This window comes from Hibiscus syriacus, unplaced genomic scaffold, assembly GCF_006381635.1.
Source record: "Hibiscus syriacus cultivar Baekdansim isolate YM2019G1 unplaced genomic scaffold, ASM638163v2 tig00110114_pilon, whole genome shotgun sequence".
Classification (NCBI taxonomy): Eukaryota; Viridiplantae; Streptophyta; class Magnoliopsida; order Malvales; family Malvaceae; genus Hibiscus; species Hibiscus syriacus.
In genome coordinates, this window is record NW_024062594.1 from 190,073 (window position 1) to 206,798 (window position 16,726).

Here is a 16,726-nt window from a genome sequence, read left to right on the forward strand (position 1 = left end):
GGACTTTGAATTATTTTTGAAACATTTAAACAAATTTAATAAAGTCCAAAAATATTTTGTCTTTATTTTTTATATCAAAATATATGTTCAACAAAAATTTTGAGTTTTTTTATTTACGAAAATTATGGGTTTTTTTAAAAAAGAAATTACATTTTTAAGTTTTTTATTTTAAATAAAAAATATTAAATTACCATAACGTGTCACTTAATAGAATATTCAATGTCGTTATGATCAGGATGCTTAAAATGATAACGTTTGTAACTTTAGGTACCTGGATTGACCGAAAAATAATTAAACACCTAAATAGGAAAAACAATATAATTTAGACACATATTTTTATATTAAGTATGTAAAAAACATTGATATCATTGGTAGAGTCCACATAATTCCAGTATTTTGTTACACGCAATAAGTAGAGTGTGATCTTTGAAATTTTTGAAAAAAAAAATTATTTTTTATAGAAATAATAGAATAAATCAAAGTGTAAGCACAAACATTGTTGTCTCTTTCAATGAACTACATTTTTCATATTAGAAGCAATACAATAATATAAGAACTAGACAACAAAGATACTAATTCAAATCTAATTTATATTTTGAAAACATAGATCATAAAATTGGAATACACCCTCTAAATCGAAAATGAAATATACCCCAAAAAAATGGTTTGTTTATCACTGGCGTAATGTCAAAAATAGACGACAACGTTTATTAAAATGGTCATTTTAACTCATATTCTCTTTTTTTTTTGGAGTATTTTGACCCTTAATGTTTCACTTTAAGGCAAAAAACTCCCTATATAGATGAAAATTATTAGTTAACACATGATTAATATTATAAAATATGAGTCTTTTTTTAATTTAAAATGAAACTTTGAGGGCTAAAATGTCCCAAAAAAAGAATAAAGGACAAAATAATTATTTTGTCCATAAAACGTTGGGGGACAAAATGATAAAAAAAATAGAATAAGAGGCAAAATGACCATTTTGATAAACGTTGGGAATTAATTTTGGTATTATAAGTTTATCATTATACTTGTTCATAATGATGGAACAACACCATATCCATAATCATCCTTGGAGAACATGTGATCGTCATCAACCCCCGTGTTTGTTTTTCTGGCAAATCTGCCTTTGATTCGAGGTCTAGTCTCTGCATAAGCTTTCCTTGATGCATACCTTATTTTCTTGTCAAATTTTCTTGCCTTCCTCTTCTCTCTGTATCTTAGAACCTTTTCTTCCCTATTCACAGATGGCAACGGCATTAGAAGCGAAGGGTTTGGGAAGATTTCAGTTGTTGTTGCTGGAAATCGAGTGTATGAATTTGGGATGCCAGCAATGAACAGCGGCATGGGAACCTAGATGAATACATTTAAAAAGCTTAAGATGAACGAAAATGGTAAATTCTGAGAAACAAAAAAGTTATTTCACAAACTATAATGATCTTTGAATTCTGATGTTGTGTTTGGATTGTGAGTAGGGATTTAAATAGTGGTATGTGACTGTAGTAGCATCAGCAATATAACGGTAGCAGTGTCGTTTGATACCACTATTATATGACTATGATACCTATTATTACTACAACCACGATAAATATAAAATAACCCAAAATACAATCACAGTCGTTATCTAAATCCCTGATTGCGAGAAGTAATGAAATGGACTTACATATATATGATATATGCCATTAGTTTGGTGTGGCTGAGCTTCCTGAGTATGTTTCACCCCAACAACAACATTTGCAACCATTAATGAACTGTGGGTAAAGCTTAAAAAAATCATTTATCAATTACCAGTTGAAAAATGAATCAATTTGGGTAAATTGTACGTTTATTGCCTAAATTATTACTTTTATTTTGTTTTAGTACTTAAACTTTATTTTTTTCAAAATCATACATAATGTGTAATTAGTTTTATTTTGCTACCTCATTGTTAAAAACTTGAAACTGTTGGCATTTTTATGAGTAAATTATATCATACATCACTCAACTATCTTCTCACTCCTATTTTGGTCACTAAAATTAAAAAAAAAAATCAATTTAACTACTCAACTTTCAAATTGTTCATGTTTTAATCACTCTATTTTATTTTATTAATATTTTTTGTGACATGATATCTTTATTATTATTATTTTAATACATAATTAATACTAAAAACCAAATTTGAAAGTTGAAGTGATTAAATTATGAGTAATTTTAAAGTTAAGTAATTAAATTACAAAAATTTAAACTTCAATGACCAAAATGGGAGTGAGAAGATAGTTGAGTGATGAATGATGCAATTTACACATAAAAATGCCACGTAAAACAGTTCCGTTAAATTATGAGATACCAAAACGAAACAAAAAGTAAATGTTAGGTATGATTTTGGAAAACAATGAAAGTTTAAGTACCAAAACAGAAAAAAGTAATAATTATATACTAAACTTATAATTTACCCAATCAATTTTGGGGTTTTTTTTTTCATAAAAACACTTGTGAAGTTAAGAATGTGTAGGATCTTACGCTTAGAGTGCTTGAAGGGAGAGTGGTGAATGCAGCTTTTGATCCCCTATTGTCAGAATTGAGGTGAATGGTCTGTTCCTGCAATGGTTGATTATTAGTTTGAACTGGAACAACACTATCATTTCCACTATCTTCTGGATAATTCAAGCACACAATTTGCCGCTGATCAATCGACCATTGTTCGCCACATGACGGGGTACATGTATCCACAATGTTAACGTACTCCTCGCGTTGTTCACCATAGTTGAATCCACTCATGGTCTGGTTGTCTGTGTTTTCAGGCTCAAGCAATAACCAAGAATCGGTCTCGTCTTCGTCGATTTCTCGACTTGGTTCCGCAGTAGGGCCTTCGAACATTGTGCAAGGCAGCTGATCATGGTGAACACTTGAGGATGAACATTTTACACCCGGAAGTGGAGGTATAGGGACCCTAGTATGACGGCGAGCCAAAGGGTTCACCGAGTGTATTTGGATGTCACAATCGATGCAAAGAGACGCTGCGTCGGCACTGCAGGTGACAGCAGCCGGAGCAGTCTCGCAGGCTGCACAAATCCACACACGGTGGTGCGACATGGCCGAAGGATTGCCGCCACCATGGATACGCTTATCGCAGTCGTCGCAGAGGTAAGCCGAGTCGGTGTGGCAATAAAGTGTGCAGGCCGCTGCTTGGCATAAATCGCATGAATGAATCCAATTGTTAAGGTAACCATCTTCACCAGAGTTGTCTTTCAACATGCTTGTGTGCTTTTCAACCAGTGAATGTATATCAAGTATTTATAGTATTTCAAGTGATAAGATTCAAATGATTTTAAATACCATGTATTGGGAAGAAACAGATTGTTAATGAAAAAGAGAAGCTTAATGAACTTTCCGTGGATTTTAGCCACAAGTTTGCACTTTTTCATTAAAGTTGCACGTGATTTAAAAGCCAAAAGATTCACACTCACACTCACACTCACACTCACACTCACACTCAACTATGTTAAAGGGAAAAAGTATTTTTTTTAGTAAAGTACACAAATGCTTATGAATACATCGACTATTAAAAGTTAAAAATAATCTATTAATTATAAGATAATATTTAATTAAGTTTCTTAATTATTAAAAATTACAAAATGATCATTTGATTATTCATATATTCCAACTCGTCCTTTTTTGTTAAAAAATAGAAGGCAGTTTAAGCTGGACATTAACTTGCTGACTGTGATATCAGTGGTAGAACTTAGTGATAGAGTTTTGGGGACAATTTAAAACTTTAAAAAATTGAAAGGTTTAAATTAAATTTTTTGAAGGGTTTAGTTTACATTTTAAAAAAAAATTAGGGTCTAATTAAAATTTTTGAAATTTTTCAGAGACTTAATGAGAATTTTTAAAAATTATGGGAAGGGGTTTAATTAAGAACATTAAAAAAATTAATCTAAATTTCTAAAAATTTTGAGGGAGTAAATTATTTTTTTTTGAAAATTTTAAGGGTTTAAATTATAATTTAAAATTTTTGGGGCATAGCCCCCCACTAGTCCCTCTTGTGTTCTGTCACTGTGTAATATAATAAAATTTGATCCTAAAATCTTAAACGACAATCATATCTCAATCAACAAGTCAACGTTCAATATAGATTGTCATCAATTTTTTAACGAAAAAGAACAAGTTTAGAATGTATAAATAGTTGAATGACAATTTTGTAACTTTTAATATTCGGTGAACTCAATAAAACAACAACCTATAGTCGGGAGACTCAACAAAGAAGCGTCCTAAAATCAAGGGACCATTTGTGTCCTTTACCTTATTTTTTTTAATAGTCTTAAGTGATTACGATGTATTATATATTCTTAAATTCTTTTAGACGTCGACAATGCACGCACTTTGCAAAACCAATTATTTGAAACTAAAATAGAACAACATTCTTTCAACTGAAATAGCTCGAAGGGTCGACGAAAAAGTAATTATTAGTTGTAAAATTTGGATATTTGAAGCACTTTTTGTATGTGGAGAGGTATTAAACTAAGAATCTGTGGAGTGGCAAGTGATGGAATTGAACACTAAAAAAAGGGTTGAAAACAGCATCCAAAAGAGTGAAGTAAGGGAAGGTGGAGTTTGATGCTGTAAGTGAGAATCCAAAAAGTGAAAAGCGTCATGGATTTTGAGCTGTTCAAACAAATGATCTTGTGGCTCACATCTTTACTTCTTTCCCAGAATCTTTCACCTCATAACACAAATTTTGCATCAAGTAGATATAATCGTAATAGATTATGTTAACCTCTCAAGAACGTATCAAATGTGATCGTGATTTCGTGTTATGCACATATACACCATAAGCAATCAATCAAACTATAAGGAAAAAAGTTGATATAAGAAAGCCCTTTAGCTGCCACAAGCTAGGATGAAGCTTTGTCTGGATTGTTCTTGATATTGACATGTTCTCAGTATTGAGCATAAAACCATTATGTAGTGATAAAGAGAATGGACCATACAACAACACAATTTCTCATAACTATGCAAATCTTACTCTGCTTAATTCTAATTGATTCCACCCAAGCAATCAAAATCCGGCAACGTTTATGCTTCCAAAGTGATGATGGTTGACAAAGAACACACTGGACTATTTCAAATCCATATTACTCAGAATTGGATGTGTCCGATAGAGGGACGGACGTAAACTTTTATAAAAATTTTATATTAGAAGAGGCAAACTTATAAAATTTTAAGGGGATAAATATAGATTGTTAATAGAAAATAACAAATGTTGGGATAATAATCTGGGGTTGGGGGGAGCGGATTTCCATATATGATGCTCCCACCAATTTATTTGTTGAAGTTGGGGGCGATTTCTATAGTGCGATTTGCAATACGCCGAGAGAACAGTGCGTCTTCAGCAAGACACGGAGACCATAATGCATCTTCAGCTCTCTAGAGGAAAATGCATTCACGAGACAGAAACAGAACATGCATGGTGCATGGGGAAGACATATTGTGACTCGTTTGTCTTCCCCAGGAAAGCTGAAGATGCACTGTGGTCGCTGCATCTTTCAAATGGCACTGTAACAATCGCCCTACTTCAAATAATTTGTGGGGGCAGTATGTGAGAAATTTTCCCCCACAACTTTATCCAAGCGTTTCTGTCAATAGAAAATACAAATATATATATATATATATAAGATACATGAGAATTTAAAATTTTCAAGAGCAACCACCCTCATTTCGATCCATCCCTAGATGTTTCAAACATGAGCATATTATCTTGTAAAAGTTTTTCGGATTGTATCTCGATACTCATTTCTGAATATGTGTCAAATACGAGAACTTAAAGAAAAACGAAAGTTCGGCCAACATAGGTTGACATTTCTAAATACTTGAAACATTTTGCAGACCAAAATACTGATAAGAAAACCTGGAAACAGGCATGGTTTATTAACATAGACCTGCAAATAAAAGAAGCTGAGATACCTAGAATATGCACTGAATGGATAACAGAGATTATTGAGGCTTTCCTATAAAATTTGAATCTGGGATCCAACAAATCACTGATCATGAAGTTAAATAACTATGGAAAAAAATTACTGCACAAATTCACCAAAAAGGATTATCTATCTATGTTTTAGTAAGGAACTCCAAATGCTTACATAGATGCTTTCACTTATGATGCAAATTGCTAGATCTTCTAATTGATCAACTTTTACATCACTGACTTGATGCCCTTTCCTTGTAACCTCACAGTGAATACTTTGAGACCAACTCGTCGACTTGAATTAAAATATCGTCTATGCGAGGGAGAAGAGTAGCTTGAGGCTGAAGCATCCAAGTAACGAATTGGTGAAGATCTTCTGGATATGGTTGTTTAGGTCCGGCTGGCCACTTAATCTGTGCATTTACAATAGCCAATTGCAGGCTTCCTCCAGATTCTCCAAGTGCATACTCAAAATGGGATACACCATACCTAGAATAAATGAAAATTAATGACTTAAGTAGCTAAATTAAAGCTGCTAACTACATAAACTGAAATGGTTTACCACGGAGGATAAAAGCGTAAATGAAGGTATAGACAGAACAGTGTAAAACGGACACAATGAAACTCCAATAAGAGTCCATTCATTCGAAGACTGTCAGGAAGGATATGAAACTCCAATAATGTCAATTTATTAGCATTGCTCAACATAAAGTGCACGTCATGAAGTTGGCAAATAATGGTTAGCATATAAATTCATCAACTTGTCGGGTGCCGAATCTCAATCAATCAGGTTACATAGAGTCATCGCTCTTTATATCTACACCAACAGAAAACTTCATAAAAAAAATGGAATACACACTGTTTTTTGCATTATAGAACTTTCACATCTAATACTTAAAATGTACTCCTTGGTTTAAGACAGAAGGAAACGAATAGAAATGGTCAGCTATATGATTTCCCAAATACTTTGTTTACCATATTGTTTGTCAAAGAACATGAACAATAATGAAATGAGAGTGCAACAACAAAAAAGGTTAACCATACGTAACTAACACTGTATTTGTGTATGTATAAGCGTTAATTATTACATTATTGCATATAAAGTGCAGCCCAACGACCAAATATCAGTTCTCTCATCAATATATGCATCACTGGGGCAATCCCACAATTCAGGGGCTCGGAAAGGTGCTGAACAATGCTCAGATGCCCATTCCTACATATGGATTATTAGCAAGAAAAAAAAATATTTTTTAACATCTTTTATCTAGACGAAAAGGTAAATGCATCATATAAATAAGCCAATAATGTATTTATACATAATTTTTATGTGTTTAAATAGTACACATGTCTTTGTTGATAGATGTAGAACATCAAGCGTACAGATTTAAGGAACTGGAAGATCTTGGGTTATTTTCAAGAAAAGATGAGAAAGAAGTCATAAGCACAGAAATATAAGAAGACCTTTAAGCAACAAAGAAACATAAAGAAGAAACGAACACCTGAAGCTGTAGTGCCTCTGAACGAGAGCGAATTTGCATCCTTGCAGGACGAGCACTCCCAAAATCCATTAGTATAGCAAGAGGCCATTTCCCTTTTCTATGGGATAAAAGAATATTACCAGGCTTGATGTGCATATGTTTGAGTCCTGCACACAGCTGTGGAAACAATTTGGTTTTTATGTTTAAAATCATTTAGCAAGTTCAAGACTCACCGCTCTCAGGATCGGTCAAGGTTGAAACCAGGAAATTTTGAACTCATAAAGTTGTACATTTGTCAGGAAATATATGTTGCTCTTATGAAAGATTGTTGGATTAAAATCTATAATTGTAGGCACATATGTATATGTATAATGTTAACATAAAATATGGCACAAAATTAAGTGACCAATTATGTTACATGTGTCATAGGTATTAAAGTGTCATGGAATTAAAATATAAATATCATAAGTTGTATTTATAATTTGATGAGGGGCAAAATTATAAATATTTAATATATTGACCTAATATCCATTCTATATAAAGAGGTAGTAGTTCAAGAAATAGGTTAACTTGTACGTGATAGAGTTCTAGGTCAAGGAAAAATCTATCTTCTTAGAAGATCACAACTAAAGATTTCAACCTATCAACTAATTCAAGTATGCTTCCATATTTAGTATTTTATTCTTAATAATTTAACTTGATAGATCTTAGGTTCTTATTCTAATAAGAAGCAACTAAAAATGTATCACAACTTGCAACATGGGAAAACAACAATATCTAATATTATTCATTTAGCAAGTTCAAGACTCGTCGTTTTCGAGATAGGTAGAGATTGAGTTTTGGGCTTCTTGGATGAAAGTAGGAAATTATCATACTTATTTTTTATACATTTGAGGTAAAACAATGCAATATATGTTCAAAGACTTTAAATTAATTGACAATGAACCCTCATACCCCTGTCGATGCTCGAACCCATGACCTCTAGGAAGAATAATGAGTCTCTTAACTACTGAGGTCAATTGATTCGTGCGAAAATTGCCATACTTGTATGATAATTTATATAGTTAATAGATTGATTGAATAATTTAAGTTTAGTTGATTCCGGGCTAAATCTTAAATGTTTAAAATCATCAATTAGAAGACATATAGGGGTGTGCAAATTCGGGTATCCGGATTTTTGGGTACCCGATACCCGGTTTTATATTTTTTATTTTTAAATTATTAATTTAAAAAATATATATACACAAATTTAAATGTTCGAAACTTCGAATTACATTCTCTAATATTCGAACATAAAATTTAAAAGTTTGAAATACAAAATCTAATAATTCATAATATAAATAATTCATTATATTATAGTCAGTATTAAAAACAATAATATTATTATGTATAATCCATTTAATTTTCTAAATTCATATAGTATATTTTACAGCTGTCACATACTGTATTTATGAACTTTAATGTTGAAATTAATATCATTCAATTCTGGGTTATGTTTCCAACAAAAACATTACATGCATGGCACAAGATGTAGCCCCACGATTAGCCTCTGCATCAGATACGTGTCTGTAATTTTGTTTTGTAAGAAAAAGAAAAAGCAGTGGTTTTTGATCATTCATACCAGAAATGAAGCGACGGAGGAGGCATCTATATATATATATATATATATATATATATAATAAAAAAAATTAAAACTAACCAGGTATTCGGGTAACCGAGTACTCGGAAAAACTAGATTTTGTGACCCGAGCCCGACCCGGGAAATGTCGGGCCGGGTACCCGACCCGGCCGGGTAATTTTTTTTTAAAAAAATTACCCGGTTTTTTTAAGTCCGGGTCGACGAGTCAACGGGTCGGGTCAACTGGGTCGGGTAGTTTTGCACACCCCTAGCTACATATATGATAATTTACTGGTCAAATCATTGTACTTCCAGAGTATTCACTTTTTAAAACAGACAATTCATGTTCATAGATCATCTTCATAATCATCGTTGAATAAATCATAAGGTGATGAGCAGATATTCTAATGGTCTTTATTTCGTTTCCACGTTGCAACACTATCAGGAAATGTCGACATACTTAATTCGTGGTTCATAACCCATAGAGACAGTTCATCATGTAAGTTCATCAACGTTTCCAGACATATCCAAATCACTTACTTAATCCTCATTCATTGAGGTTACTTAGTTCATTTAGTAGTCAAGTCTAACCCGGTTACTTTGGAGTTTTCCAGAGTAATTCGGACGTTTCTGAAATTCTGATACATATGGTACTTCCGTTTAGTTCAATTTGATCTTATAATAAAGTTATTTTGGCATTCAAGGTTGATTTAATCATTTCAGAGCTTGAGGTTATTTAGTTATTCCATGACTTGGAGATATTTTAGGTCATTTTACACTTTAAGGGCATTTTGGGTCATTTTACACTTCAGGGGCAATTCTATAATTCCAATATAAAATCCGGAATTTAATTCAATGATTCCAAAGTTCAAGTGGATCAAAACATAAGTTCTTAGGTTGTTTCCCTTATCATAGTCATCTGTTGAAAACATTTTGATATTTCGATATAACAAATTAAGTTAAATGAATTTTAAGATTTTCCAAAAGATTTTCTAATTATATTCGATATAATTATTTGAATATCAAAATATTACTCCAAATCTTTTAAATGTCATTTTTAATCCTTACTCAAGTGTAAAATTAAGTTTTAAACTTAAAATAATTTCAAAATAATTTTACAAAATATTTCGAACCATTTCAAAGCCAAAAATTCCAGATTACTCAGAGGGAACCGATTCCCCCTGTTTCAACGGTCGAAATATTTGAATTTTACACTTAGGGAACCGATTCCCCATGAGGGGGTACCGATTCCCCCCACGCTCCAAGCTATTTTATTAATTGATTTCACACTAAAACGGTTCTATTGACTCCACTAATCATCCCCAACGTTCAGAATCATTTGAAGGTGTATTTAAACAAGCTTAGAAGCCATTGATCAACAACAAGAAACAAAAATCAACAAGAATCAAGAGAGAATCAAAGAGAAAGCATCAAACATCAAGTTTGAGCATTTTCAAGCCTATTTCATTCAATATTCATTTTTGCTTTCAAGAACACTTATTGTGCTCAATTGTATTATTCTTGAGTGTTCTTTCTTTGTTATAGAATTGTGCAAACATCTTGCCTTGTGAGGATTTTCTTGTAAGTTTGCAAAATTTGTATTGTTCTCTTTGGGAGAGATTGTTCTCAAGAATTTGGAGTATAATTCTTGAGGGATTTGTAAGGTTACTCTTTGTCCTCAAAAGAAAGACAAATTAGTGAATTTGTGGGAAATCCTTAGTGTGGATAGCTAAGGTAGTGGACGTAGACTTTGGTTAAGAAAGTTGAACCACTCTAAATCGTTGTGCAATTACTTTCAATTTTCTGCAAAAGCTTCCACCAAAATTTTAATTGCCAATTCACCCCCTCTTGGACGATTCCATCGATCGATTAACTCAACACCATCCCTTGTTCTTTTTACGCTATAAGTGTATCATCAACATTCCACTCAATTATGTCAGTATCATACTTTTGATAATTAGGCTTGAATGAATTCTAGTTCCTTTAGCATTCATGACATTTTGTTCCTTTGATCATTGGAGGTTATTATAGTTATTACGAAGCTCGAGGACATTTCAATAATTCCTTTAAATTCAATCATATGCAATTTCTCTGATAATTAGTCATGTATGTCCTTTCAGAGTTATTTTTCACCATCCGGGAAAGTCTTGGTCCTTTTCCATTACAAGGGCATTTTCATAATTTATCCATTGTGCTCTTTTCAATAATTTCATATCCAAATAACCTCGATATTTAACCTTTAAGAAATTTATAAAAATTCACGGATCTTAAAATCAAATCATTTATTATTGAATCACCGAACTTATTATTATTATTTCCGATTGATCTTCCACTTTCTTAAGTGAATCATATAAGTCATATTCGGTTATCGACTTTTTATAATATTCGAATCGAGTTTAGGAAATGATCACTACATACATGTGACCAATTATACTCACCCATGCATAAATCAATACCAACATGTTTCATAAAGCATGAAACATGTAGTAATGTATTACCTCAATTTTTATGACATATCGATCGACCATTTAAACTCCATTCGATCGCCCTCGAACTTGAATTCAATATACAATAATTACTCGGATACATAGCAAACAATTTAACGTCAAAAACTGAACTTAATTGAGAAATCATAATGAATCATAAGGTAAATCACTGAAAATCGACTTACCATGTGCGAATTTGGCAAAACAAACTTCGGATTCGGACTCAGGACGTTGAAAAATATAAAATAGGGTTTTTTAGAAATTTTGATTTTTTTCAATCAAAGTCAACTATCAGACTGGTCAAAGTCAACTGTCAACGGGTTGAATCGATCAAAGTCAACGAATTGACTTAGCCAAGTTGACTCGGTGATTGGACCAGACCAGGCGGGTCAGGTCGACCTGGTTCTGGAAAAAAATCATTGGACTAAAACAAGCCCCACACAAACCGCCGGTGCATGGCGGCGTGTGCAATGGTGAAATAGGGTCTGGTCGGCGATCGAGCACTCTGACAACTGCTACTCTTCCAAAACAATCCATAATAGTAATTAAATCAACCCAAAACAGTTTAACTAAACGGAAAATTCGAAACTTACCCCATCCCAAAATGACGATCGGCGACAGAAGCGCTTCAAACGACAAACCCGATCGAGTTTAGGTCAGAATCGTCTGAGGAGCACAAATGTGACGGTGGTGAGGCAATAGAATGATCGTGGTGGCTGGAAAATTCGAAAAAAAATGAGAGGTTGCTAAGTTTTCCTTTGAGCTTTCAAACCCTCTTCCACGACGGACGATGCAGGGCTTCGATGACTGGACGGGTGGGATTTGGTCAGGCTGGCGAGGCACGACGACTGGAGGTGGCGGTGACTTGCACCGTTGGCCGGAGCAGGGACGATGATGAGGGCAACCGAACGATTCTCTCACTCACTCTCTCCACGCGATGAACGACGATCGAAACGGCGTTCTAAGGGTCGGGTTGACCGCTAGGCGTTGCTGAGGCCGATGACCCGATGACGCAATCAATCACCGGCTAGAGGGGCTGACCGGAGGGGTGATGGTGGGGTTGCTTGGGTTATCGGGGTTTATCAATGGGGAAAAACTTGTGGGAATTTTCTGGATTTTTTTGGAATTTTACCGGGGAGACGGGGTTAATTTTTCACTTGCCCATAAAAATGGGATAATTTGGGTTCAAATCCCTGAATTTACCACAAGGTTCAAAACTAAGCTGAAACCTTAAAAATTTACGATTTAGTCCTCAATTTCTACCTTGATACAACTTTAATTCTATACTTAAAATTATTAAAATTTAGTCCCTAAATTGGGGTGTGACAATTCCAACTTAAATTCACGGATCAATAGGAAACACAATGTGCTTAGTTTGGTACGATATGTTATATATATCATCTATTTCCTTCCATAATTCTAAAGCTTTATTTGGTAACGTTTTATAAACACATTTATGATCTAAAAGTAAGGTTTACAAGCAAAATCATTACCAAACGAGTGAAATTTAAAGGTAAAAGTACATTTAGAACTGTGCTTTTAAACAAATCGCAAAAGTTGAATTCTCTAACTTTTCCTGTTCAAATTTCCGTTTAGAAGCAAAGTTATGCTTTTATCCTTACTATGATGCAAGGGTTCTACTCCTTTGCGCAGATTTTTTTTTAAAAAAATCAATTATTTTTTTATAAATTATTTATTAAATATATACTAATTATGTTTTGCCCAGAAAAAAAAACTTTTAAATTTATTTTATATTTTAGGATAAAGTATAGTAATGGTCACTAAACTTTTTTAAAGCTTTCATTTAGGTCCTCTAACTTTTAAAACTTACAATACAATCCTCTAACATTTAGTCCGTTTGTAATATGGTCCCCGATGCAACCAGTTGTTTGACGCCGTTACACTACCGTTAGTACGTTTGCAATATGGTCACTAAACTTTTCAAGCGCTTGCATTTAGGTCTCCCAACTTTTAAAACTTGCAACACATTCATCAATTTCATTCTAAACCCCAAATTCTAAAATAATTCAATTACATTTTAGACCCCAAATTCTAAAATACTTTAATTTAGGGTTTAGAATATAATTAAAGTATTTTAGGGTTTAGAATATAATTAAAGTATTTTAGAATTTGGGGTTTAGAATATAATTAAAGTGTTTTGGAATTTTGAACATTAATTTGCTATTTGACACTGTTTACTTTAATATAAATTTGGAGTTTATTGTATGCACATCCAACAGCTACCGCACTTTGAACATGAAAAGTGTGCCTATCACGTTTATTCCATAAACCGTTGAAGTAAAATTAACAAGGCCAATTTGTCTTGTTCGTAGCTGCCGCACTTTGGTATGACAATCCAATAGGTTTGGATGGAACTTGAGCATGCACATCCAACGGCTGCGAAAATAGTAAAGAGTTTTAGTTCATAGGACTACAACATACAACCAAGCAATAACTAAAATAAACCAATAATATCAATTAATAGCTCATTCAAAAAGAGGACTTAATAAGTAAAGGGAAAGAGGTTCGATCATAGTCACTCCAAAAGCTAAGGCGTCAAATGGGTTGTTTAAGATAAATATTAGATGCCAAATACAATATTACCAGCTGCAAATGCATTAATGGCCTACCCTTTTAACATATAATTGCTTCTAATGCTCCATGTTTAATGTTCCTCAATAGCCAAACATGATGAGAATCTAAAGCATATAGTGGAACTAAAATCATAGGACCCCATAATCCTGGTAAATTCATGGCATGTCAGTAATAAAAGACATTGTAAAACATAGAGGACACTGCAACAAACATATATATGTTAGAAATGAAGGTGAAAATGTGCAATGATCGGGCAACATATCAAGTAGCTGCTCCAAATATACTGCCCTGTCATGATGTCCTTCGAGTTGTGTGCATGCAAAATTGTCTTCTAAAGCTATAATTCTATACATATTCAACTGTAAAATTTCCAAAACATGTAAAAAAATCCAATTCGTTCACGATATATTAGTCTCATAATCAACATGAACTTATTAACAAGATGTCGAAAATAACAGGTCGGAACAATACAATTCCTAGTAAACTAGTACTAACAGTCTCACAGATGGCGATTTCACTATGTCGATACTCATAACCAATTCCTTGATTTAAAGAAAACCAAACAAGAAGATGAAAAATTTAGCCTAGAACCCTCTTTCACTTCAATTCTAATTGACTGAATATCTTTCATAAAGTACTAAAAGTTTTGATTAATAATAATGAAAGAAAATTAGATGGTTTTGGTTCAAAACTAACACTGAATATCTAGATCATTGACATGAAGTTCCATAAACATAAAAATTTCAACAAAAAAACACACAATGCGAGCTGAAAATAGGAAAGTCCGAAAGAGGAAAAACTTACTTTCGGATAGCCCAAAAGAGAAAATAAATATCTTCTTGCAAGTGAGGGGAGAGGCTAAGAAATAAACGCAATCGGTTTTGCTTTTCAACAATTCTCCCTTCATTTTTTTTTGTAAATAAAAAGCTGAAAGACGTAGCACTGCTTGGGTTTACAATTTTACATTGCGGAAAATTGAAGAACAAAAACCAAAAAAGAGTGCATGTGAGCGAAAGAGACTGAGAGCTGAATGCACTATTTGGGATTTCATTATATTTGATCATCTGTTGGAAAATCTTTAACCACAAGGATTAAACGAAGAAATTATTATATGTCATTTATAAAAAAATAATTCCAGCTTTGTGGCTGACTTTCAACAATGATACTTAGTTCATCTTAGAAGTATTTGTCAACTCTGCATTTCTAACCCCATTTTTTCTCACAAGCATCTCATCGAACATTTATGCTTCACCTGAGATGACATGTATCTAACATTACACCTTGAATCGTTGATGGTCCCGATAGTCCTTTGGTCGGGTCTTCTCTCAACGGACTCTTATTCAAGTGTTAGATTAGAAATTCCCATGCATCCCCGACTGAAAAGTTACGCTGAAAATGAGAAGAGAAAAGCGAAAAAGAAAATTTGAGATAGAAAAGGAATTTGGGGTTTAGAATAAAATTGAAGATTGTGTTGCAAGTTTTAAAAGTTAAGGGACCTAAATGCAAGTCCCTAAAAAGTTCAGTGACCATATTGCAAACGTACTAATGTCACTGTAATGACGTCAAACGGTCGGTTACGTCGGGGACCATATTACAAACGGACTAAATATTAGAGGACTATATTGCAAGTTTTAAAAGTTGAGGGGCCTAACTGAAAGTTTTAAAAAAGTTCAGTGACCATTACTATACTTTACCCTATATTTTAATTATAATTATATTTTCCATTTATATTTTTTTATAATTTAATTTGATATGTTTTATACATTAAAATATTAAATAATTTAAATTATATATTTTTAATTTACAATAGTGTCTAAACGAGACATTTTATCTTATTAAAAATATTTTTGGATAACAATATCAAAAACTAAAACCTTAAACTTAACTTTTCAAAATCACTTTTAAAAGTACTTTCTAACATCACTTTTGAAACGCGTTTTTAAAAACAATACCAAATTGACCAAATTCTATATATTACTCATTTCATTTATCATTTTTATAGGGTGGTGAATAGGGGTGTAAACGAGCCGAGTCGAGCTCGAGTATTATTGAGCTCGATTCGACTCGAAAACTCTGAAATGAAGTTCGACTCGACTCGAAAACTAGCGAGCTTAAAATTTTTAAGCTCGACTCGAATTCAAAATCCTGAACTGAAGCTCGTGAGCAGCTCGAAAAGGCTCGAATTGAAAAAAAATCTTAAACTTAACTAGATTGAAGCCTCAAACTCAAACTCGAACCTGAATCTTAAATACAAAAAAGTCTAACTGTATTTTTAAAAAAATTCAACACATAAATGTTAATATTATTAATATTTTATTTTAAAAAAATAAAATCTTAATATATTATATTTTCGAGCTGCTCACGAGCTTTTCGAGTCGAGTATCAAGCAGCTCGTTTCAGCTCGTTAAGAATTCGAGTCGAGCTCGAGTCGAGTTCATTCAATCCGAGTATTTATCGAGCCTTGACCGAGTCGATCTCGAATAGCTCGCGATCTGTCTCGTCTCATTTACAGCCCTATTCGTGCCTAATCTTTAAGGATAAATAAATAAATAACCTCCTTATTAAAATATTGTTTTATTCTTTTAAGTACAACAAATAATAA

General features: G+C 32.9%; 1 protein-coding gene across 1 annotated transcript; it reads right to left on the reverse strand.

Moving 5' to 3' along the window:
* Window positions 1-1,038: 1,038 nt before the first annotated feature.
* Window positions 1,039-3,239, reverse strand: LOC120215092 (zinc finger protein CONSTANS-LIKE 2-like). Its single transcript, XM_039212868.1, has 2 exons — window positions 2,503-3,239; window positions 1,039-1,356 (listed from the first exon to the last, which is right to left on the reverse strand). The coding sequence occupies exons 1-2, from the start codon at window positions 3,235-3,237 to the stop codon at window positions 1,039-1,041; spliced, it is 1,053 nt and encodes a 350-aa protein (XP_039068799.1). The 5' UTR covers window positions 3,238-3,239.
* Window positions 3,240-16,726: the final 13,487 nt, after the last annotated feature.